At 51.0% G+C, this 25048-nt stretch overlaps 1 protein-coding gene across 2 annotated transcripts in view; it reads left to right on the top strand.

Annotated features, from left to right (window-relative positions):
* Positions 1–25048, top strand: part of ABR (ABR activator of RhoGEF and GTPase) — a 199776-nt gene that overhangs the window by 47062 nt on the left and 127666 nt on the right. Inside the window, exon 1 of one of the 2 annotated variants that reach the window (XM_066363592.1) lies at positions 3916–4552. The exons of the other annotated variant lie outside the window; for it this stretch is intronic. Coding sequence (XP_066219689.1) covers positions 4474–4552 — 79 coding nt within the window. The 5' untranslated portion in view covers positions 3916–4473. Of the gene's footprint in view, positions 1–3915; positions 4553–25048 lie in introns of those variants that run through there. 2 annotated transcript variants of the gene reach the window in all.

Here is a 25048-nt window from a genome sequence, read left to right as displayed (position 1 = left end):
CTCAATAAATGTTAGCTGATGTTAATTTTATTGGTTTCTACACGTATCATTGAATGCTGATGTGCCAGGCTTTTGACAGAAAGCTGATGTGTGGGGGCACAGCGTGCTTATGGCTGCTTTGCAGTTCTACCTGAGCCCCAGTCATCCACTGGGCTGAGTGCTGTGGATACCCCAGTGAAAAACAGGTGCAGTGCTAGCTTTTAAAGAGCTGATCTACCAGGGCAGGCAAAAACTCAGTTCCTTGGCTATCACAGTCTAGTCTTTCTTTTTGTTTTTTAATTTGCATGCAAAGGGCTCCAGCCTCTGCACATTGGTGCTCCCTGCTGGCCTCGGAGTGGAGAGAGGCAAATGGATGTTCTTTTCTCCAGCAGTGACCTCTAGGGGATCAAGGAAGCAGGGACTTCCAGGCCTTCCTCTTGTACGCAGTGGGGCTGCTTTGCTAACAGTGAAGAGGGAAGAAAAGGAAATACCCAGTTTGGGTTCTAAGCACAGTCACCTTTTCCTGTCCTGGCCAAGTGGCTAGTAGAAACAAGCCTTGGTCGTTGGAGTGGCAGTGAGCAGCACAACCCTGGGAATTATGTGCAAGGCCACTGACCTTCAGAATGGGATATAACTTCTTCCCACTCAGTCCCTTAGCATCAGCGCTCCTGATATGGCAGCCTACCCTTAAACCCCCATGAGTCCGGTGGTGAGACAGGAGCAGAGGGTCACCATGGGAGATGCGGAGCTGAGGACAGCCTGAGTGCACAGGCCAGATGGAGGGCTGGGAAGGGTGGAGTGTTCACTCAAAGGACAGGACGGGGAATGGTTAGTGCCGGCTTGGGGGATGCCCTGTGATGGGTGCTGATTCAATGCCTTGGGGTGCACAGACCAGTCTACACTTAGCTGAATCAGGGCAGCTTGTCCACAGGAACGTGCCCCTGCTGCTCAGGTTGCTGGCTGGTCGCTTCACCTTTGGCAAAATGCAGATGAGAGTGACTCTTTAATTCTTTCTTTCCTAAGATGTGGGCTGGGTCTCCCCCAATCTCCTCCCCACCCTCAATGCCAGGACTCTGGAGGCTTCTCCTCCAGTCGGAAATCATCCGGGCGCTCAAAGGCCCACACACATGTCTCTATAACGAAGGTAGAGTCGGGCTGTGTGGTGTTAACATCTACTGAAGGCCGTCCAGTTAAGACATTAAGGGACTCTTGAAGTACCTGCCCTTTCCTGGGACACCGATGTGTGAGATGGGTGTGTGGAGGTGGAAGAAGGCTGTAAGGGTTTCCTAGAAGGTGATCTCCAACCCATGGACCAGCTAAGATTTCCAGGGACCTTTGCCACCCTGCTTTCACCAGTCAACTGACAGTGGAGGCAGTATGGTATTTAAGAGCATAAGCAGATGGCACCAGGGCTCAAGGGGGCCCTCCATTTACTGTCTGCGTGGCTTACTTAGCTGCTCAGTGCCTCAGTTTTGTTTTTTGTTTGTTTGTTTTGTTTTGTTTTAATTTTATAGAGAAATGAAGGGAGAGAGAGAGAGAAAAAAAAAATATTGATCTGTTCCTGGATGTGTCCTGAGCCAGGGATCGGACCAGCAACCCCTGTATATCAGGATGATGCTTCAACCAACTGAGCTATCCGGGTAGCCTCAGTGCTTCAGTTTTCTCATCTGCAAAATAAAGGGAACTGAGATAGTGAGGTTCACAGTGAGATTTAAAAAAATTAATAAGTGTAAAAGAGAGAGAGAGAGATGACAGTGGGAGTGATAATGGCAAATGCATAAGAAGTAACTACATTGCCTAATCAATGGTGGTAAAGGGGATAAGAGTATTGACCTGGAATGCTGGGGTCGCCAGTTCAAAACCCGAGGTTGCTGGCTCAGCTTGAGCCCAAGGTTGCAGGTTCCATCCCAGCCAAGGTACATACAGGAAACAGTCAATGCACAACTAAGTGGAACAATGTTTTATTTTTCTTGTAAATAAAACACTAAGATCCAAACCAGGTGCAGTGTAAGTATTCTCTGTCAATTATTAGAAGTGTTCTTCCTTACTGCCTCTAAGATTCCTCTCTCCCTCTACCCTGAATTGCATTCTAGAGTGGGAAGTCCAAGACAGAATGTAGAAAAAAGCAAACTATGGCAGTGCTTAGGAGAGCAGCTGTAACATTTTAGTTTCAAAAATGCTGAAAATAGCTTGTTCAAGCCTTTGTAGATAAAAATGTAAAATGTATGCAAATGAATGTTTTTTAGGCCGAAACATACATCCGTTCTTTCTTGCAGCCAGTGCCCGGATGTGGCCTCTCCATGTAACTACATTGAGTGTGTAGAGAGCCAGGGCTGCCTTGGTGGTGGTGGTGGTGGTGGTTGAGGAAGGGGCAGTGCTGCTGATTCCCTGGCTGTGCTTCTGTCATTCTGGGTTCTGTGTCTTCTGAGAGTTCCATGTCATGTGGAAAAAAGGCCCTAGCCCCTCTCAGCTTCTCCACAGTCACTGTCCTTCTGCTTTCTCCGAGAGCCCATTTGCTCCTTCTCCCATCCTGGCTCTATTTCTGGAGCATCTCATTGGAGATGTACGCCCCCCTCTCTGCCAAGCTCCAGGTGCCAGCTTGGTCCTCCTAGTCTTGTGTGCAATGCAGGAATGGCAAGAGGGTGACAGCTGAGAGGGAGAGGCCACAAGAGCCAGAGTTCTGGGCCTGAGCTGGGAGGATTGGGGTTGGGGAGAGCCAAGTGGATGCAGGGAGTGTTACCTCACAGTTCCATGGCAGCTACGTGTGGAGGCTTTCTACAACCCAGACCATCTTCCACTGCACCTACCAGGGGCTCACTGGACCTGCTGTGAGCCTGTGACCACCATCTTCCTTAGGACAGCTCTGGAGGCATCTACCCCAGCTGCTCTAGCAGCTAGGTGAAGGCTTTCTGTCGTCATCATGGTGAGGGTCTGCATCTCCCCTTAAGATGAACTAGATCTAGGGTATGATTAGGGGCTCCCTCCCTTATGCTCTGTGGATGCTGACAACACTGACACTGCTCCATACAAAGGCCATGGGGAGCTTCACCTGTTAGACCTGTCTGTAGAGCTGGGTCCCAGCTTTGCCCTTAAGCTGCTTGGGGATGGGGGTGGAGAGGGTCACCTCCATTACCAGAAACCTCACTATCTAAGGTAAAACCAGCATAAACGGCCCACAGTGCAGGGTCCCTTGGTAGGCCCACTGCCTCCCTTTCCTTGGGTTCAGGAGCTTCAGCCCCTGCTGCCCTGGATCACTCTAGGCTAACCCTCACCCCTCTAGTCCCTTCTCCTGAGTCCTTTGATCCAGGGAGGTCTGCAAAACCCAAGTTGCCTTGGGTCCCATAGAACCAGCCCTCAGGGGACAGGAGGTAGCCCCCCCCAACCTCTTCACTGCTTTTGTGGGGTCTCAGGAGGGATTCTGTTTCTAATCTGTTCTCAGAGGCACCATAACCTCAGGCTTCCTTCTGTTTGTATGTGATCATACCTACATGGTATGCCTCCTGGGCTGTGGAGGCCTCCTCAGAGGAGGATACTGGAGAGGACCCAGCGAGATGCCAGCCTCTCCTGAACCCAAGTTTTTCCTCCGCAGCCCCTCCCTGATCCCCAGCCTCTGACCTTTCTCCAGATGCTGCCCCCTGGAATGTAGGGCGGGACCAGCCCAGCTTTTAGGTCAAGGGTGTTGAAATAGATGAGGCACTGTTAGGGTTTGGAAGGAAAAGAGTCCCAAGGCAACCAGGGCTGCCCTGAAGGCAGGCAGGACTTTAACCCCATCAGCGCTGCTTCCCAGGCTTGCCTAGGGGAGGGGCTTGGCGGCCGCACAGGCCCCTGAAATTGTGCTTAGAGATCCTGGGGTGGCAGGTGATGTCACCCCTGCGGGCCCATAGGTCTCCCCTCGGCACCTAGTCTGCGGGTTGCCAGAATCCGGCTGAGCCCTGCGAGTGGAAGAGGAGGAGTCTGGCCCTGCACCGCAGCCCGGAGACCCCCCTGGGACCATTCCTCCGGCACGGGCTGGAGCCTTCCTTGTCCTGGTGTCGGTGGGGACGAGGGCTGCTCCCCACACCCCCACGGGGTCTGGAGGCGTGCTGCAGCCGGGGAGGGGGACGCGGGAACCTAGCGCAGATTGGTCACGGCCTCGGTCCCCCGCCTCTCGGCGCCGCGCAGCCCCGGGGAAGTTGCTAGTTCGCGCGCGGGCTCCGGGGCCGAGGCTCCAGGATCTGCGGCGGGGCTCACCGCGGCCGCAGTGGCGGGCAGGGCTCCCGGGGGCGCTCGACTGCCCCCCGCCCTCCCGACTGCTCCAGCTCGCTCCTCCCTGCTACCTGTTTCCCTGCCGCCCCCTCCCCGCCTCCACCCTGCGCTCGGCAACTTCGGCCTCTCGGGCTGGCCGCCCCTCCCGGCTCCCCGCCAGCCGGCCCGCCAGCAGCCCGCGCCCTCCCTTTGTTGTGCGATGAGGGTCGGGTTTCCGATCTGACTGAGCTGCTGCCGCCGCCGCCGCCGATGCGCGGAGCTGCGGGCATGGAGCCACTGAGCCACCGGGGCCTGCCGCGCCTCTCCTGGATCGACACCCTCTACAGCAGTACGTGTGCGCGCGCGGGCCGGGGAGACTGGGCGGGAACGGGCCCCGCGCCCCGCCGGGCGCCCCGACGGCCCCGGGGCCCGAGCTGCCGGGCTGGTCTGGGGGGCCCCGAGCTGCCCGGCTGGTCTGGGGAGCCCGGCGCGGGATGATGGCTGCGGGCTCAGCCGACCAAGTGCCCAGCGGGCTGGGAGGCGGGGGAGCTTCTCGGGGGCCTCACGATCGGCCGCAGATGGGGTCCCTAGAGCGGACTTACGGCGGGTGGGAGGCAGGCAGCGGACCGAGGGGGCCAGGAGAGCTGTGTCACCCCACTCCCACCTGTTGTGTAACTGACCACTCCCTAGTCCTTGGGAAGCGCGGAAAGCCCTTGTAGGGTGCTGCCTCCGCTCCCCGAATGACTAGCTGCTCCTTCTGTCCATGCTGAAGCAGAAAGGCCATTTTGGCAAAGTCCTTGGGGCCCGAGTTTGCCACCTCAGGGACGGTAGTGAGACGCGTGTGTGCTTCGGAGCGGGGTGGGCGGGAAGGGACACTGTGTTTGCAGATCTCCGTGGGGGCCGTTTGGATGAAGGAGCTGAAAACCCCCGGCTCCGCAGTCTTTCCTGCCAGCCTCATCACCACCCAATCCCCACCCCCTCTCCCTCACCACCCCCCCAGAAAGAAAAACAAACCTTTCGGCTTTTCCACCCCCTCGATCCCAAATCTGCCACGATCTTGTGATTGCGACTGCTCTGCCGCCTCCGCTGCCTCTCTGCCTCTGTAACTGAGCTCTCCTACGTTTGTGGGGCGAGCTCCCCCCACCCTGAACTCCGCCTTGCTTAGGTGGCTACAGCACTGCACATCTCCCCACTCCTGCATTGAGGCATCTTCCCAGTGCTCTCCGTGGTGTCGGAGGAGGGTCCTGCTGGTCCCTGAAGAAGATAGGACGTGGGTTTTGCTTTCCCCATCACTTCAGTATGAACCTCCCACTCTCTTTGGCTATACTCTTCTAGCCCAGAGCCGGGAGGGAAAGATTGGGGGAGGCTAAGGTTGGGGGAGGCAGGTTCTGGCTCTGGACACTGGATGCCATGGGTCAAGGTTATCTTTAAAGCCAATTTGGCTCAAATTCCTTGGTATCAGTCATGTGGAGGGTGGGGGGAGGGGGTAGGAAAGGATGATGCCTGGGACCCCAGTGCTCAGCATCCAGTCTCCGACCTCTGTATCCCCTTGGGTCACCATCATTCCTTCTACTTTCTCCTCCCTCTCCTCCCTCCTTCTCCTCTGTCCTATCCCCTCCCCCCCCTTCTCCCCTCCCCCCAGGAGCTCTCCTTGTGATGGTTCATTCTGCTTTGGTTTTTCCACATCAAAGGGGCAAAGCCAGATCCCCTGGGCGTCAGTCCTGCGCCAAGCCCAGCCACTCCATCTGCTCCTTCCTCTGAAGAGGCTAGTACCATTGGGTGAAGGTCAGGACCCGAGGCTGTGTGGCATGAGTGGGCACATGTGTCTATGTGAATGGGGCACACATCTGTTCTGTGCCCTGCTGCAGATCAGCTCCTGACCCACAGAAAGGATTAGTGACCTTCTCTTAGCTGTGCTCACGCAAATAACAGTCATATAACAGATAACAACCTCATATTCACATGCTGCTTACATTTCTGAATATATCTGACTCTTTGTGAAACCCATTATTGGTTTCCCTATTTCCCAAAGCATAGGATCCTATGGAAACCGAGCTCTGGCTTTCTTTCCATTGCCCTGAAGAAGAATCTCAGACCTGATCATTTCCAAGTTTTCCTATCTCCCCCTTTCCACCATGCCCCCCTTCCAGCAGAGAAGCAAAATTGCCGGAGGCTGGCCTTGAAAAGTTCTGACCAGAGGAAGGCAGGACCAGGAAAGGGAATTAGACCTGAGGGCCCCTTTGGAGTGCCCCTTAAGCAGCTCTGACTCTAGCAGGCTAGTATCTGAGCTGTCTGTCCTGCTGCTGCTTCTGCCCTGGCCTCTGGGCTCCTGGGGCTGCCTGATGGAGGGGTGGGAGGGGGCCACTGACTTGGCAGCAGTGTGAGGCGTTCCTGCCTCCCTCTTCAAAACAGCTTATTTGAAAGCTGTAGAATGAGGCTTCCTGGGGGAGGTACTGTGCAGTCATGTTTGGGCTGTTAGCCATGAAGTTTTCCTCTTGACAAAAGCCTAAATTAAAACAAATACTCAGGCTGTCATTTGCCTGGCAACTGGTTTAGTGGCTCCTAGAGGAAGTTCCTCTTGCTTCTCGGGAAGCTGTTTGTTTACAAGGCTCACAGTCCTGGGGTGGCAAGTCACCACAAAAGCCAAATCCAACAGGAATTATAAAGGGGATGTACCTAGGGTAAGTTACCCAGTGATAAAGCTTCCTCCTAAGCACATGATAATAGTACCTGATAGTGATAATAGCATCTCCCGAGGACCTGCTATGCCAGGCTCTCTGCTAGGCACTTTCCATCCATTCTTTCCAAATCTCACAACTTGGGCAAGATAGGTACTCTTATCTCCACTTTACAGAGAGATGCTCAGTAAGCTCAAACAAGTGACAAAGCTGGAATTCAGATCATATGCTAGAAAGACTCGGATTTTATTTGGATATGTCTGAATTTATTCAAGACCTTGAAATGGCATGGAATAGGAGACAATTCTCTCTTTGGTCCTCTATCACAGAGTTTTCCCTGAAATGGTCCAGCAGGGTAAGTGGCCTCAATGACTCTTGATTCCAGCCTGTTTGTGTGGCTCTTGCAGGAACTGGGCCTGGTCCTAGGGCTTAGGCAGGGCTGGTTGAAGCTCTGAGCTCATTGAGGCCAGTGATGGTCTACTCCTAAGGTACCTGACTGCCAGCCAGCCCCTCCCCTTCCCACACTCTTGCCTTTGGAGTTGTCTGCTCATTCAGGCTTCAGCATCAGTGCCAGGAGAAGTGTGTCCACTTCCATGGCACTTTGATAGTTGTTCGATAAGGAGTGGACAGCAGACTCCCTCTCTCCCCTGTGGTGGAAGTCTTCAAGGGCTGTAGTGATGGTGATTTGTCTAATTCAAGGAGATGGGTTGGCTCCCAGCTGCCAGAGCGATCCAGGACTGCAGCAGGGTCTTTGCCCCTGATAAGATGGGGTGGCAGATGAGGGCTCAGCCATCCCACTTCCTGTTTCTGTGCCACCCATTTCCTTACATGAATGTAATAATGTCAGCTTCACCCTGTAATGCCTTGCCTCAACTCTTTCCTGAGATCTGGTGTGATCCTTGCTGAAGGTCTATGATCTTCTTCGTGTCTTATTCTTGTTATCTTTTCCACTAAACACATCATTTCCTCTTGGTTTTCTTTTATATTGTGGAATTAGGTTAGATTAAATTTTTTTTCTTCTTTCCAAGTGAAAGGAGAGAAGACAGAGAGACTCCCACATGCACCCCGACCAGGATCTACCCGGCAACCCTTATGTGGAGCTGATACTCTTGTCGTCTGGGGCCATGCTTGCAACCAAGCTATTTTTAGCGCCTGAGGTGGAGGCTCTATGGAACCATCCTCAGTGCTTGGGGCCAATGTGCTTGAATCAATCAAGCCATGGCTGCAGGAGGGGAAGAGAGAGACAGAGAGAGAGAAAGGAGAGGAGGCGGATGGAAAAACAGATGGTCTCTTCTCCTATGTGCCCTAACCGGGAATCGAACCTGGGAGATCCACATGCCGTACTGACACTCTACCACTGAGCCAACCGGCCAGGGCCAGGTTAGATTAAATTAAGCTCGGTAGAATTACATCAGCATGGGTGTGTGTGGGGAGGGGATAGTGCTCTGAAACAGCCTTTCCAGACAGATCTGAATTGAGATATGTGTGCCCCAGGTAGGCTAATATTTTGTCACCTCATCAAATGGAAAGTCTTTAGCCATATATGTTCAGGATTTCTTTAAAGAGCTGAGGGCTCTTTTTAAGGTCTTTTCCCTTTCCATTTAAGCCTCTTCTTTTATCCTGAGCCTTTCAGCTCTGGCCTCAAACATTCCTACCCTGTTGAGTCAAACAAAAGCTTGCAGTTACTTGAACCTCATAGAAGGCTGAACATGGCTATCTGTTGTTATTAGAACCTACCTTTTGGGGCTCACTTCTCCTATCCCAGGCAACATTTCTGAGGGATATTTCAGTCTGCTGTGATATCTTCATGCCTCTTATAGACTCAGTCCCCTGTCCAGGGGCCAGGAAAGCATTTGAGGCTGTGGGAACACAGCCCATCTCCAGATGAGCATGAACCTGCCTCAGTTTCCCATCTCTTCCTATATTAGCCACTGGCCTGGCAGACTGTGTAGGTTTGATCAGAGCCACCATCTTACCCAGCCTACGCCTGATGTGCTAGTGAACACTTGCAGGTGGATGTCTTCTTGACCTCTGAATAGCCCCAGTCATAACACCAGCCCATAAATTGTCATGGCTTCTGGAGTCTCGGAGGTGGGGCTGGCAGAAAAATTAAGTCATCTATTCAGAGAAACGTAATTTGTTGTTGTGATTGCTGATGTTGTTCTTTGGAAGGAAGGAGAAATGACAGGAACATTTATGGAGAACTAGTTAGAAAATACTGATAAGTGGGTAGAAGATGAAGGAATAGTGAGAAAATCCCTTTCTGCCTCACTCTTGTGGATAGGCTAGAAGACTTGGGCTGCTCTCTGAGGACTGGTCTGTTCGCTGGGCGATTCTGGTGCACACTCCTTGTGCATACTCCTGCAAAGTGACGCCAGGATATCTCTCGGCGCTATGTGGATTGATTGGTTAATGTTTACATAGAGTACATTGAAGATAAGGGGAGCTGTTGAACTGCTCAGCTGTCCTGCTCATCATGGTCCCTATTTGTGAAAGGCTTGCAGAGGAGTTTGGAAAGGAGTGGGAAGGGGCAGGTGGGCTGGCAGCAACAGAGTTGGACCAGGTTGTTATTATTATTATTATTTTTTGACAGAGACAGAGAGAGGGACAGATAGGGACAGACAGACAGGAAGGGAGAGAGATGAGAAGCATTAATTCTTCATTGTGGCACCTTAGTTATTCATTGATTGCTTTCTCATATGTGCCATGATCTGGGGGAGGGGGGCTACAGTAGAGTGAGTGAACCCTTGCTCAAGCTAGCAACCTTAGCTCAAGCCAGTGACCTCTGGGCTCAAGCCACTTACCATGGGGTCATGTCTATGATCCCACGCTCAAGCCAGTGACCCACGCTTAAGCTGATGAGTCTGCGCTCAAGCTGGCAACCTCAGGGTTTTGAACCTGAGTCCTCTGTGTCCCAGTCTGACACTCTATTCACTGCACCTCCACGTGGTCAGGCTGGACGAGGTTCTTAGATGGTGCCTAGCCAAGTATTGATACCTCATTCGTGACATACTCTCCATAAGTTTTGGTTGTATAAGTGAGTAAGTGAGGGGGAAGAAAACTTCCGGGTTCTTGGCTCCTTTAATTCCTTACTCTACTGGAAATCTCAGAAACCCATTAGATAACCCATTCACAAGTTTCCGACTGTGTGGATTTGGTAATTGTAGTAGCTTATAGTGGAGTCGCAGACCCCCCAAGGGAGTCCCCATGTGTTGCTAGGGCCTGTGATTGTGTGATTGGAAGACTGCACTGCCAGTGTTGCTGCTGTAGCTGTTTGGCTCAGCTTGAGCTCTTTGGGGGCAAACCAGGAGCTGGGCAGCTTTAGAACAACTCTGCATCATCTCCATGCCATTTGCCTGTGTCTGGCCCTTGATGTGGTAGGTAGGCTGAGGCAGGCAATCGATCCATGGGGCTTGGAGTACCCACAACAGTCTGCATGCAGCGTCTTGGCACTCTCCACTGATACCAGTAGGAAAGGCCAACAGGCTTACCTGTCTCCAGGGGCGGATGGGAGAGAATGATGTTGACTTGTGGTCTTGGTCTGCCTTAGCTTGCATTTCAATGGACAAGGTATTTGGAGCCATAGATGCCCCAGACTGGCAGTGGGAATGTTCTGCTTGTCCCTGAAGCTTGGAAAGAGCCTGTCTAGACCCTGTACATAGGGAAGAAGAAAGAAATCAGGGCAACAGGCAGACTAGAGGATGCATCCCTGTGTGGGGGTTGGGAATGGATGCCCAGCCCTACCCCCTGCCCAAGCATTGACAAAGAACCCTTTGAAGTGAGGCCAAGTGATACCACCACAAACTGCAGCTGGGACAGCCAGTTTCTCTGTCCCCAGATTCTGACCTTATTTAGGACTCTCCCTCAGTTTGTTGCTCCTCTGTGTGAGTCCTGGTTTCTCTTTCCTGCCCTTCCTTTCCCATCACACAGCAGAATGAAAATGAGTATGGGTCAACTGGCCACACAGAAAATGACAGGGTCAGCGTGGTCTTCAGAAGATGGGGCTAGGTGGGGTGGACCGTGTGGTGACCGATTGGTTAGGGGCCACTTCCTTTTCTCCACCCTCGTTTCTGATGCTTTCGTGCCCATTCTAGACCTCAGGTAGATGTGGCAGTTGTAGCCAGGCATTTTGTCTAAGATGAGCAAGATCTCCAGGAGCTGAGTGGTTGGAGGCCAATGCTGATGGAGCTCAAAGTCCTTGTCACTGTGGGAGGCATGGCCATTGGCTTCCCTGGTGTGTCTGTGGAGCTGGTGCTGCCTAGAAAAGCCCCAGGTTGACTAGGGATCTGTGGGTTTACCAGGGCTGTTGGGGAAGGATGTGGCCATAATTGCCTTCATGGGATTGAAGGGCTGATCCTATTATTGTGTTGGGCTAACCTCTTCCTCCTGGGCATTGCCTCCTGGCCAGCAGCAACAGGGGTTTAATGGATCAAGATTACAAAGAGCCCAAAGATGCTGTGTAATTAAGCCCAGTATTTCCCTAGCTGGGGGACATCTACTCCCCACTGCAGCAATTGATTTCCAATCTTGTGGTCACCCTGTTCAGCTGCATGTTACCCTCGGCCTAAGCAGCCAAAGGGCCATCTTCTTGAATGAGTTTCTCCGTCGAAGGTGCAGTTTTAGGAGAAACCCCTTTCTGAGAGTTTTTTGGTCAGGGTGGCAACGTGTTCTATGTGATGGTGCCCCCTGGAGTTGTGCATTGGGGATCTCTTTGGGAAATATGTCTGAGTTCTGGAGAGACATAGAGATCTCATCCTTGGGTCTCTCATAACCACTAAGCCCAATGAAAATAAAGCTCATTAGTCCTGCTGAGTTCACAGAAATAAGATTTTTCCATTTGGTTTTGGAAGGATGGAGGAAAACATAACATTTAGGCAGCCCTACTCTATGCTAGATACTGTGCTAAGAACTTTCCTTACATGATACAATCCCAACAAGATATCTGTTATCATTCCCCCTGTTTTACAGTTGAGGAAACTGAGGCTCTGAGAGGCTAGATTACTACAGAAGGTCCCCCAGTTTGAGCTGGATAAGATCTCAGATACACACACACACACATACACACACACACACACACACACACACACGGGGCAAAAATAGGTTTACAGTTGTTTGTATAGAAAATAATATAATAATTAATAAATGATAATGCAAGAATAAACTGTTTCACATACTCACAACTGTAAACCTACTTTTATCCTACCCTGTGTGAGTGTGTGTGTGTGTGTGTGTGTGTGTATACCCATTCAATTTCCAACAGCAATAACCATAATAGCCAATAACAATTGAGTACCTACTATGTGTCAACAGTGTCCTAGGCACTTTCCACATGTCATCACCAATCCGAAACTGGGGCTCAGGGAAGTTAATTAATTCAAGGTCCTAGAGCTAGAGTACAAGCCAGAGATTGAACACAATTTGGCCTGACTCTAAACTGCTCTTTCTCCCACCGTCCCTTGCCTTCCAGAGAGGTGCCAATGAAGGCCCCTGGACAGCTGGTATTTCACAGAGGTTGATTGATCTTTTCATCCCTCTAGCTAGAATGACAATTGTGAAGGCTGTCTTCCGTGTGGCTTCCCCGTGTGACATCTGAGTGGTTCTTACCAACTGGGCTGCTTCTTCCTAAGGGATGATCCCAAGGAGATCTCCTCGTGGACATTTGGAGCCCATATCCCAGTGTTACCCTGTCCCTGGGATTACTCTCAGGAAATACCAAATGTTAACTAGAGAAAGAGAGAGAGAGAGAGGAAGGAAGGAGAGAAAATAGACTTTAGACATGGGGCACAGCTAGTGCCTGGTTTCCAGAGCAGAGCAGGGCCAGGAGCAAGGAAGTGGGGCTGCAGGGAAAGAGGACTTGGCTGAGCCCGTGTGTGCTGGCCTGGCTCTCGGGCCTTTTTAAATTCACCTCCACAGTTTCCAGAGGAAAATAAAGAGAGCCCTGGCCTTAAATCAGGCCAGTGCACACCAAGGTCCTTTGCTGGGGCCAGAGCCAGCTGGGCTGCAGACCCAGCTTCTGCATTTGAACTCGCCCACACACAGCATGTTAATGATGGGGTAGCTGGAGCAGACCCCCCAGCCCCACTCCCCCACCTGCTGAGTCCAGAGAGTCCTCCGCTGAGGTCAGTCCTCTGGGGGGAGCCTGCGGGGGGTGGGGGGTTTGCAGAGGCTTACACCTTAACAGACCCCTCTTTGACTGGAGCCAGGAAGGCCGGAACAAGATCGGAAAGCTGTTTCACAAAGGGTTTGTGTGTGGTAAGTTTTTTAGGTGTGATAAAGGGGATGAAAGCCTGCCTGAGCTGACTCCCAAAGCAGGAAGGTAAAAGTGGGGTAGAGCCTGACCTGTGGTGGCGCAGTGGATAAAGCGTCGACCTGGAATGCTGACGTCTCCGGTTCAAAGCCCTGCGCTTGCCCTGTCAAGGCACGTATGGGAGTTGATGCTTCCTGCTCCTCCCCCTTCTCTCTCTCTCTCTCTCTCTCTCTCCCGCCCTTCTCTAAAATGAATAAATAATATCTCTTTTTTTAAAAAAGTGGGCCCTGGCCGGTTGGCTCAGTGGTAGGGCGTCGGCCTGGCATGTGGAAGTCCCGGGTTCGATTCCCAGCCAGGGCACACAGGAGAAGCGCCCATCTGCTTCTCCACCCCTCCCCCTCTCCTTCCTCTCTGTCTCTCTCTTCCCCTCTTGCAACTGAGGCTCCATTGGAGCAAAGATGGCCCGGGCGCTGAGGATGTCTCCATGGCCTCTGCCTCAGGCGCTAGACTGGCTCTGGTCGCAACAGAGCGAAGTCCCGGATGGGCAGAGCATCGCCCCCTGGTGGGTGTGCCAGGTGGATACCGGTCAGGTGCATGCGGGAGTCTGTCTGACTGCCTCCCCGTTTCCAGCTTCAGAAAAATACCCCCCCCAAAAAAAGTGGGGTGGAGGGAGGGGATGCTCCACCACTCCGTTCTCTTCCTTTCCCTTTGCTGCTCAGAATGTCACCAGCAGCCCTTGGTCAGTCAGAGCATTGTTCCAGTATGCCAAGGTTGTAGGGTCTACCCCCAGTTAGGGCACAGACAGGAACAGATCAATGTTTTGGTCTCTCCTCCCTTCCTCTCTCTCTAAAAATCAATAAGTAAATTAAAAAAAAATCATTGGCAGCTTATTTCCTTCATTGAACCTATGGGCATTTTTAGGAACCCCTGCTTGGTTGATTGTAGGAACCCATGGACCCTATGTGTGTGGGGGGGCAAATGTGGAAGACAGTTGCCCCAAGGCCTTAGTAGCTCCTAACGCCTTTCTCCCACCACCTTGAACCTCCTGCCGCAGCTCTGCCTTGCTCCTGCCCTCCCTGTGGTTCCAGGATGAGGCCAGACCAGAGCTTCTGCCTTGCAAGGTCCATCCTGCAGGTGCCACCCTGTGGTGCCCTCGGTCCCTTCCCCCACTCAGCGCTTTCTCCAGCTCTTCCTGCCCTTCCCCTCAGCCTCCTTCCCTCTCCCGTCACGGCCTTTCAAGGAAAGAGACGTGGCCCAGGGAAGACTAGTGGAATAGGGCTTCCCGACTGAGACAACTGAGGGGTACCGGAGAGCAGGTCCTGGTGATGGGGGTCCTGTCCCTCCAAGACGGACGTGAGTTCACTGTAGTGCTTCTTGCAGTTTTTTCTGTTCAAATTGAAACAGTGCCTCAGAGCAAGCTGCGTGAGCCCTTCCTCACTTTAGCAGAACTGGGGACTGCACATTTAATACCATGTGGCAGTTGCTACTGTTGTCAGCTCTATGTCAGGAGAGAAGAGCAAGAGAGCTGTGCTGGGGACCTCCATCAGGTAGCAGCGTCAAGGAACATTTGCTCATGGGTGGCCTGACCAAAGGAGTCAACTCCTTGCCATTGGAATGAAGTTAGCAGAGGCAGAGGCACTTATCAAAGGGAGAGGGCACTAGATGAATGAATCACTCTTTTTTTTTTTTTTTTTTTTGTATTTTTTCTGAAGTGAGAAGTGGGGAGGCAGAGAGACAGACTCCCCCACATGCGCCTGACTGGGATCCACCCGTAATGCCCACTAGGGGGCAATGCTCTGCCCATCTGGGGCGTTGCTCTGTTGTTGCAACCAGAGCCATTCTAGTGCTTCAGGTAGAGGCCATAGAGCCATCCTCAGTGCCCGGGCCAACTTTGCTCCAGTGGAGCCTTGGCTGCAGGAGTGGAAGAGAAAGATAGAGAGAAAGGAGAGGGGGAAGGGTAGAGAAGCAGATGGGCGCTTCTCCTGTGTGCCCTGGCCAGGAATTGAACCCAGAACATACACACACTGGGCTGATGCTCTACCACTGAGCCAACCAGCGAGGACTAGGCAAATATTTATTTTTAAATTTTATTTTTATTCATTTTAGAGAGAGGAAGGGAAAAGAAAGAGAGAAAAACATTGATTTGTTGTCCCACTTTCTTATGCATTCATTGGTTGATTGTTGTATGTGCCCTGACTGGGGATCGAACCTGCAACTTTGGAACAATGCTCTAACTAACTGAGCTAACCAGCCAGGGCAGCAAGTCTCTATTTTTGATACCCCACTAAGGCAAGATATTTTACTTGGTATTTACATGGTACTTTAAAATTTCTTTTCAATATCCTATAAACTTTTTTTTTTTTTTTGTATTTTTCTGAAGCTGGAAACGGGGAGAGACAGTCAGACAGACTCCCGCATGCGCCCTACCGGGATCCACCTGGCACGCCCACCAGGGGGCGACGCTCTGCCCATCAGGGGGCGATGCTCTGCCCCTCCAGGGCGTCGCTCTGTTGTGACTAGAGTCACTCCAGCGCCTGGGGCAGAGGCCAAGGAGCCATTCCCAGAGCCCGGGCCATTTTTGCTCCAATGGAGCCTCGCTGCAGGAGGGGAAGAGAGAGACAGAGAGGAAGGAGAGGGGGAGGGGTGGAGAAGCAAATGGGCGCCTCTCCTGTGTGCCCTGGCCGGGAATCGAACCCGGGACTTCTGCACGCCAGGCCGACGCTCTACCACTGAGCCAACCGGCCAGGGCCTCCTATAAACTATTTTATAGTAAAAAATTATTTGGTATTATCCTTATGCTCAAATTCTAAAAGTAATCTTTAGTCTCCACTGAAGTAGGTACTTCAAGATTAAAACAAAATTTTAAATGATATTTTCTTAGTAAATATCATTTTGATCACTAAGTTTTTCTTCGTCACTGAAACATGTGCTTTTCTTTATCCTTGGGCGTCTCACTAATCCCAGTTGAGGGGCCCCTGAGCTGGGTTCCCCGCTGGGTTCTCCCCTCTGCAGTGTTGGCTTGCTGGGAGGCGGCGGGCTGACTGGGGCTGTCAACAGCAGCATCTCCCACTTCGCTTTCTTCTACTTCAGTTTCTTCTTTTGGTTCAGGAATTTTCTTTTTTTTTCTTATTCTTCTCTGGAGGTTCACATTCTTCAAGCATATTTTTAGGACAGGCATAACTTAAGTGTCCACTTTCCCCACATCCATCACACTGAGATTTATCACAGTGGTTTCATCTTCGGATGAACTCCGCTGCTCTTTCCTCGTCACTAGCAATGCTTGCTTTTATCACGTTACCAAATAACTCTTTGTTGTTTATTGCTCTGGTACCGTTTTGTGCAGAGTCTTTATCCAAAAATAAAATCAATGCAACACTTTTACTCTTCCTGGTATCTTTATCTTTCATTATAGTAAACTTTACAACTTTGCCATACTTGGAAAATATCCGGTATAAGTCATTGTTGGTCAGGGAAAAGGGCAAGTTGGATACATACACTGTGCTTTTACTTGAGGACAATCCACCACTTATTTCTTTAAATGGGGCAGCCCGGAAGATCCACAGAGCATGAGCTCTCGGCTCGGCTGGGGCTCAGCCCCAACTCATCCTCACCCCTCGCAGGGGCCTTGGCATCATGGATGCTGGGATGAGTCAGGCGCCGCAGTCCTGAAGGTAGCGGCACAATGCCCCTTCCTGGCTCTCAACTCTCGTTAGACCAGGCGCCGGGCTAAATCACTAACTTTTATTTTTTAGCAGGGGCAGGGGGGTGGGGGGTGATAGACAGGGACAGACAGACAGGAAGGGAGAGAGATGAGAAGTATCAGTTCTTCATTGTGGCATCTTAGTTGGGTGACCCCTTGCTCAAGCCAGTAACCTTTGGGCTCAAGCCAGCGACCCCATACTCAAGCTGGTGAGCCCATGGTGAAGCTGAATGCGCTCGCACTCAAGCCAGCGACCTTGGGATTTCAAACCTGAGTCCGTAGTGTCCCTGTCAGATGCTCTATCCACTGTACTACCACCTGGTCAGATGACAATGTAACATTTTTAAAAATTCTTCCCCCCCCCAAGTGAGAGGAGGGGAAATAGAAAGACAGACTCCCACATGTGCCCTGACAGGGATCCACCCAGCCCTGGCTGGATCAGCAGTAGAGCATCGACCCAACATCTGGAAGTCCTGGGTTTGATTCCTGATTAGGATACACAGGAGAAGGAACCTCTGATTCTCCTCCCTCCCCTTCTCTTTACCTCTCTCTCTCTCTCTCTCTTTTCATCTCCCATAGCCATGGCTTGATTGATTTGAGCACATTGGCCCCAGACACTGAGGATGGCTTTCTGGAGCCTCTGCCTCAGGTGCTAAAACTAGCTCCTTGCAAGCATGGCCCAAGATGGGCAGAGCATCAGCCCCAGATGGAGGTTCCCAGGTGGATCCCAGTTGGGGCACATGTGAGAGTCTTTCTCTGTATCTCCCCTGCTCTCACTTAAAATAAAAAGGAAAAAAAAGGAAAGTAATGGAAAATCTGTATCACTTGCAATAAATCAAAAGTTACCTTACAAATTACTGCAGTAAAAATTAAATAATGTTATTAATTCTAGTTATACACTGTTGCCATTGGAAGGATCTGGGTCTGAGCCTCCTGTGTCTTTGTTTAAAGGGAAGTAAACAGAAGATAGAAGAGAGAGGGATGTTAAAGACATGGGTGCCAAACAGAGTCTTTCTTCTTCAATAAAAGAAAAAAATTGAAAGGAGTCAAGAAGGAAATAATTTTCTCAACATGTGATTGAATGTGCTTTAATGTAACATGGCAACTAGCAGACGCTAACCACAGGGCTCTTCTGCTTCGGGATCCCTATTTCCCAGAGTCTGGGGCCCCATATTTCCTGTGGTGGGAGAGGGGACGGAAGAGGATGGTTTTCTCCAGGACCAAATATATCAGAGCAGCATCTCAAACACTGTTGTGCATTTGAATTGCCTGTGATCTTGTTAAGATGCAGATTCTCATTCGGTAGGTCTGGGATGAGGCCTGAGGTTCTGCATTCTAGCAAGCTCCCAGGTGGTGCCAGTGCTGCTGCTGGTGGTCTGGGGACCACCATTTAGGTAGCAGGGCTCCGGGGTCCAGTATTCCCAATCCTAGAGGACTGGCTGCGGATGACCCATGATACATCTCTCTTCTAAGCCCATTTCCCAATGAAAACAAAAATAATAAAGCAATTGATTAGACACCTAATGGGTACCAAACTAGTTCTCACATTCATGATCTCATTTAAATCTCACAGGAGACCTGTGAAAGGATGTTACCCTCATTTTAAGGATGAGAAGAGGGAGCAGCCATTGTGATCAGCCTCTGCTGGGGACTTCCACTATATGGGGCACTTGCCATGCAGGGGACACACCAGGTCTCCGTCCCCCGCTCCCCCCCCACCCCGTTCCTGAGGTGCAGAAAGAAGCTCTGGCATCTGGCCTTTTTGAGTGTCTTTCTAGACAAAGGCCTCCCCATCCTCTTTCTGCCTGAAGGGCCAACCTCAGTGTTAATGGAGCAGAAAGCTTTGGTTGTTAATTTTCTAGTGCATCATTGAGAGGGTTAATGAGAAACCAGCTGGTGTGCCACCCAGCTGTGCAGAAATACCACTTCCCTTTGATTTAGGTGGGAAGTTGTTTTGGCAGTTTCCTGACCAAATAAATGTTCCCACCTTGGACCTGGATGGTGCCCACCTACATGGATCATTGAGCACTGTGTCATCTTTGAGTGTAGAACCTTTAAGAGACCCAAATCAGGAGCCGGTTCTGTCTCCTGCTTCCTGGAAAGGAAGGATGGGGCACAAATATGATGTCAAAAGAGCTGTTTTTGGCCTGGGGACCCTGTGGTAGCTGGTCAGCTGCCATCACAGCCAGACCCTTGCAGTGACACCTGAGCATTCCAAAGCCCCCTCCCTGACCTAAGACATCACCTCCTTTCCGGCTGGCTGAGGCTATACCAGGGGTAGTCAACCTTTTTATACCTACTGCCCACTTTTGTATCTCTGTTAGTAGTAAAATTTTCTAACCGCTCACCGGTTCCACAGTAATGGTGATTTATAAAGTAGGAAAGTAACTTTACTTTATAAAATTTATAAAGCAGAGTTACAGCAAGTTAAAGCATATAATAATAATTATCAAGTACTTTGTGTCGGATTTTCGCTAAGTTTGGCAGAATAAATCTTTATAAAACTACTTACTATAGTTAAATCTATCTTTTTATTTATACTTTGGTTGCTCCACTACCACCCACCATGAAAGCTGGAACGCCTGTGGTGGGAGAGGGGACGGAAGAGGTGGTTTTCCTGTGGTGGGAGAGGGGACGGAAGAGGGACCAGGTTGACTACCACTGGGCTATACTATACCCATTTCCATTCACCCCTCCGCTGTCCAGAATCCTCCAGTGGGCATTTTCTTTCCCACCATATTCAATCCAAACTGCTTTTTCAGATTTCCCATGCTAAGGGGTCCCCCTTAAACTATCCATTTGGATTTCCCAGCTTCTTAGCATGCTCCCCTCCAGTTATACTCCCTTCCTCAGGTCATTGAGGCCCCTCACCATCCCACAACCAATCTCTGCACTCTGGTGAGCCTCCACCCAGCTTTAAGCCTTGACTCAGCTACCCCCTGAGAAAGCCCCCCCCCCTGCCTGATTATAGTACCTCAGTGTGATCCCCGACTCAGAACCCTGCTTATTCTGGGCCACATCATTGAATATTTTCTTATCTATTGTTTGGTAATGTTTACCTTAATACAGTATAGTCTTTTTTATTTATTTTTTGTAACAGAGACAGAGAGAGGGACAGATAGGGACAGACAGACAGAAAGGGAGAGAGATGAGAAGCATCAATTCTTCATTGCGGCACCTTCATTGTTCATTGATTGCTTTCTCATATGTGCCTTGACCGGTGGTGGAGGGGGCTACAGCTGAGCGAGTGAGCCCTTGTTCAAGCCAGCGACCATGGGGTCATGTCTGTGATCCCACACTCAAGCCAGCGACCCCACGCTCAAGCCGGCGACCTCAGGGTTTCGAGCCTGGGTCCTCTGTATCCCGGTCCAACACTCTATCCACTGTGACACTGCCTGGTCAAGCTACCTCAATGTAGTCTTTTGTGTCTGTTGTCATTTCTTCTCTGCCAAACTCTAAACTACTTAGAGGCATGAAGAACAACAAAGGCTGCCATTTATAGAGTGCCAGACCTTGTCCTTAAGCACTTGACAAACAATGTCCCATTTAATCTTCAACCTCTCAGGGAGGTCCCAACTCTTTTTATCCAGTTTTCTGGATGAGGAAATTTTAAAAAAAGGATTCTAGAGTGGTTACATAGCCTTCTAAGTCACACAACCTGTGAAAGGCCCAGCTGGGTTCTAAACCCAGCTCTGTGTGGGTGCCCAGCCTGTACTCTTCACCAGAGGTGCCCACGCCTGGGCCTTCTGAGTGAGGACCTGGGGTGGGGCCCAGGTATCTGCATGTTTGAAGAGCTCCTCTGTATGCCCAGTCCCATTCGGGGACTGACTCTTAACCATGCATTCTACTCCCTTTCCCACACACACAGCTGCGCGCTGAGCGTGTGAGAGCTTGGCAGTGCTTTGTGATTGGTTGAGGGGTGTAACAAAGGAAAGTTCTGGGGGCCTGAGGCCCGCTGTTCTAGCACAAGGGCCACCTGAGAAGGGCAGGGAGGATGCGAGCAGAAGGTGAGCTGGGCACGAGTCGAATGGAAAGGAAATCAGGAAAGGACGTTAGAGAGATCGAACCAGGGACCTGCTCTCTGCCCCAGCCGTAATTCAAGGCCTCCCCTAGACCAGAGCATCTTGTAAAAATGCAGAGTCTGGTCCAGCAGATCTGAGGCAGGGCCTCGGGTGTAGCATTTCTGACAAGTCCTTGAGTGATGCCCCGGCTGGGTAGGAAGGAGCTGGACTCCTCCAAGCCCTCCTGGAGGATCTGATTCAGCTGCTCGTTGGTCTAACACCTTCCTACCTCCTTCCTTCTGAAGGATGAAATCTAAACTCCTTGACGTAGCATGGGAACCTTTCAGACACGGGCTCCAACCCATCTCCAGTCCCACTTCCTGGTTCTCCTGATCCTCCAGCCAGACTGAATTCTTCACCGCTCCCCAGACACGCCGGGCCCATAATAATGTAGTAGTTGGTGCTTTCTGCCCATGGTGTTCCCTGGCCTGGAGGAACACCCTTTGGGCTTTCTTTGTTAGGTGAAGATTAGGCTGAGTGTCACCTCCTTGAGAAGTCACAGACTGGGGAGTGGGCTGTGGGCTCTGGACCTTGTGTCCTGGTCCTATAGTGAAGCACTCAGGAGGCTTCTGGAACCCTTCCCTGCCCCTGCTCCCAGCACAAATCAGCCGTGGTTCCTGGCCTTACAGAGCATGGAATTGGGTGACAGAATTGTCCTGCTTTGAACATTTGCTGTTTCTTGCCACCTTTGAGTAAAAATAGAGCTGAGAATGACTGAAGTGAAACTCTCCCTTGGAGTCCAGGAGAGCAGAGGTGGGGGCCCGTTTGAGGGAAGGTGTGTGCGCTGGCTCTGTGGAGCTGGGGGAGGCCCGAGGCCATCTGCTGGAGCTCTGGAGAGGTGGCCTTGTCACCTGGGCTGGGGCTGCCAGGGCACTGAGGTCACGCCCTGGATTCTGAGAGTCCAGCTCCCTCCCCAACCGCCACCCCCCCATCAGTACTCTTAGAGTTGCTTTTAAAGTTTATTCTCTTGGCTGTAGATATATTCAGGGAGTCCAGAGAGGTTTTTTTTTGCCACTTCCTGAGCTTTCTCCTGTGCCTTTTTGCCTCCGGATTCCGGTGCTAGGCAGAAGTAGCTCCTGGAAGGGTGGTAGGTGCCACCCTGGCTGACTGCAGCCCTCATGGGAAGTTCTATTTCCTGGCTGCCTGCCCTTCCTCTCCTGCAGGAAGGCTCCCTGGTGTACTGGTTCGGGGAGCTGGTGAAAAATATCTCCCTTCCTGCATGCAGGCTCCCGTTCAGGGGCTGAGGAGCACGCTCCAACCGCAGGCAGGTGGTTGAGCGCTCGGTTTCTCCAGCTCTAAGCCTGTGCCCTCTTCTGAGGGGAAGGGTGCAGCTGGAGGGAACAGGGGGCAGAGCCTTGAATATTTGCTGGGACAGTTCCCCAGGCAATATATATATAATACTTGGCCTCTTTGAGCTTTATCTTCCCCACCTATGAAATGGTAACAACCTTACCAAACCTAGCCATAGAGTTGCCAAACGTTTTAGCCAATAAAAATATAGGATGCCTAGCCCTGACTGGTTGGCGCAGTGGTAGAGTGTCATCCCAGTGTGTGGATGTCCCAGGTTCAATTCCTGGTCAGGTCAGGGCACACAGGAGAAGTGACCCTCTGCTTCTCCACGCCCCACTTTCCCCACCCCCCCACAGCCATGGCTCTACTGATTGGTTCCAGAGCATTGCCCCAGGCACTAAACCCTGAGCTCATTGCCTCAGGCGCTAAATGTAGGTAGTTGCCTGCATCAAGCATCAGCAGCCGCAACAGCAGCTGTGAATCCTGGTCACCCATGGATCCTGGTCGGGGCACATGCGGGCGTCTGTCTCTTTATCTTCCCTCTTCTCACTTGGAAAATAAGGGTGGGGGGAATATATATATGTATAATATATATATATATACTATATATATTATATATATATATAGCGCCTGGTTAAATTTGAAATTTAGATAACCAATACTTATTTGTTATTTATCTGAAGTTCAAATTTTACTGGATGTCTTTTATTTTATCTGATATCTCTATCAGCCAATTAAATGGTATGTATGATACACAGCAAGGGGCCCATCTGTGTAGAATTCCCTTGTTCATTGCCCCTCCTTGCTACCCCTGACCCCTAGAGGCCAAGCTGATGAAAAGTTTTGTGGAGTTGTCACAGAAATATTGAGTTGTTTTTAGACTGATGATACACACAAAAAATGATGACATGATTCATTGAAAAGTGCCAGTAATTGTAGCTATCACTCACCTAGCACTTGCTGTGTGTCCTACATTTTTCTAAGCACTTGCTGTATATTCAGCCCCATGAAGCTGCCACTTCCCTCCACTTTCCAGATGAGAACACAGAGACACAAATTAGGTAAGGAACTTGCTCAAGGACACATCGCTAGGATGTGACGAGCTGGTGTGTGAACCCAAGCAATCTGGCCCCTGTGTTCTTGCTTTTAAGTAGGACACTATGCTGCATCCTGCCTACCAACTGCCACGTTAGAAGTGTAAAGTTTCTTTAAAGTTGAGGGAGGACATGGAAACCTACAAGGATGGTTTCACAAAGTAGGTATTAACGCAGCGTTCTCTGAGAGGGAGGTGTGACTTCTGGACTCACCCACTCCTGAGAGCCTTGAATGGAGAGAGGGTTCAGCCAGGCATGAGGAGCTCACACCAGGGGTTTATATCTTTCTGCCTACCACTGGTCATGTGCCAGCCTATCACCAGGTACAAAAGGCCTGAGGCATCCCTGAGTATCTGTTCAGAAACTGTATAAAGTGAGTGTCGGTCATAGGCCCCGGCTCCAGGTTTATCTGCGGTTCATGCCTGCAAATCCCATTCTGGGTCCCCTTCAAATCCTGTATACTGATTCACATCTAATTGTGCCATGATGTGATGTCTTCCTTCTCCTTGAGAATCTTCATGATTCTCCAGGATGGAATTTTTCCTTTATGTAACAAAACCGTATAGTTATTAAAGACTAGAAAAATACCTAAAAGTAAATGGAAGAAAACCCATGTGCCATTGTCCCACCCTCTGAGAAGAGACTTCTCCTTTGCTCTTCTTGGGTGCCCAGGATCTGGCCATGTGGCAGAGGTGTGCTGGAGGCCAGAGCATGACCTTGAATAGCCCCGTGTCCTAGCACCCACCCTGGGGGCCTGTGCCAAGGGGGGTGGATGGGAAAGAAGGTCTGGAAACCAGCAGGTGGCATCTTCCTCAGCTGGCTCTTTCAGACAAGGGGAGGATCAGATGCCCGCAGCTCTCCTCTCTCAAGGCCATCACATGCCCCCCATCCACAGACTATCCCAGGAGCACAGTCTGAAAGTGCCCATTGTTACAAGGGGGCTGCCCGGACCTGTCCCACCGTGTGACCAGAGATCAGTTTCCAGAATGCGCACGTAAGGCAGCAGTCTGCTTGGCCTGAAGCCCACCTGGAAGTCTTCTCCCATCACAGATCTCCCCCAGGCCCACTTCTCAGTGTTGTGGCCTCTCCCCATTCTCCAAAGATTAACTCCAGTTAATTCAAAAGGAAACCTGAGACCAAGAGCTCTGCCTGCTGTTTCTCATTCCAGTTTTCTGCATCTTCCTTTTCTCCGTGTCCTCTCCTCACAAATCCCCAAGGGACTGCTCAGTAAGTGCTTGTTGGCAGGCTCACAGAGGCCTGGTTCATCCATCAGAAGACCAGAGTCCCTAACCTGGTTACTTTCTGCTGCATCCACCAGGATGTAGCAGGAAACAGGCGTCACACGCAGGCTGTGGAGTTTGGGGAGAACTGAGAAGGGGACTAGAACCAAAGTGTGGTCAGGGTGCGCGGCTCGGGTTCCCGCACCTGGAGACACAGAGGCCACGCGAGAGGCTTCTTGGCAGGAGCTGCAACCTTCATGGAAGCACACAGGTTGGGTGGCCCACAAGGAGGAGATGGGGGGGAAATACCCCGGCCTCACACCCCTCCCTTCCTCTGATCTCTGCTGCGGCAGAAAGCAAGGTGGAGAAGCGGGGAGAATGGACCTGGAGGGGCACATTCCAAGAATCCAGCCTGTGTCCAGATAAAATCATTCTCACAGACTCTTTCCCCATTAACAAAATGAGGGTTATGAATACCTGCCCGATATGTGTCCTCAGGTCATTGTAAAAATCAGCTAATGTGATAAATGGTGGCAATGCATGCTCATCATACTG

Source organism: Saccopteryx leptura, chromosome 2, assembly GCF_036850995.1.
Source record: "Saccopteryx leptura isolate mSacLep1 chromosome 2, mSacLep1_pri_phased_curated, whole genome shotgun sequence".
Taxonomy (NCBI): domain Eukaryota; kingdom Metazoa; phylum Chordata; class Mammalia; order Chiroptera; family Emballonuridae; genus Saccopteryx; species Saccopteryx leptura.
The sequence above is the reverse complement of the archived record's forward strand: the minus strand, read 5'-3'. Positions and strand labels throughout refer to the sequence as shown.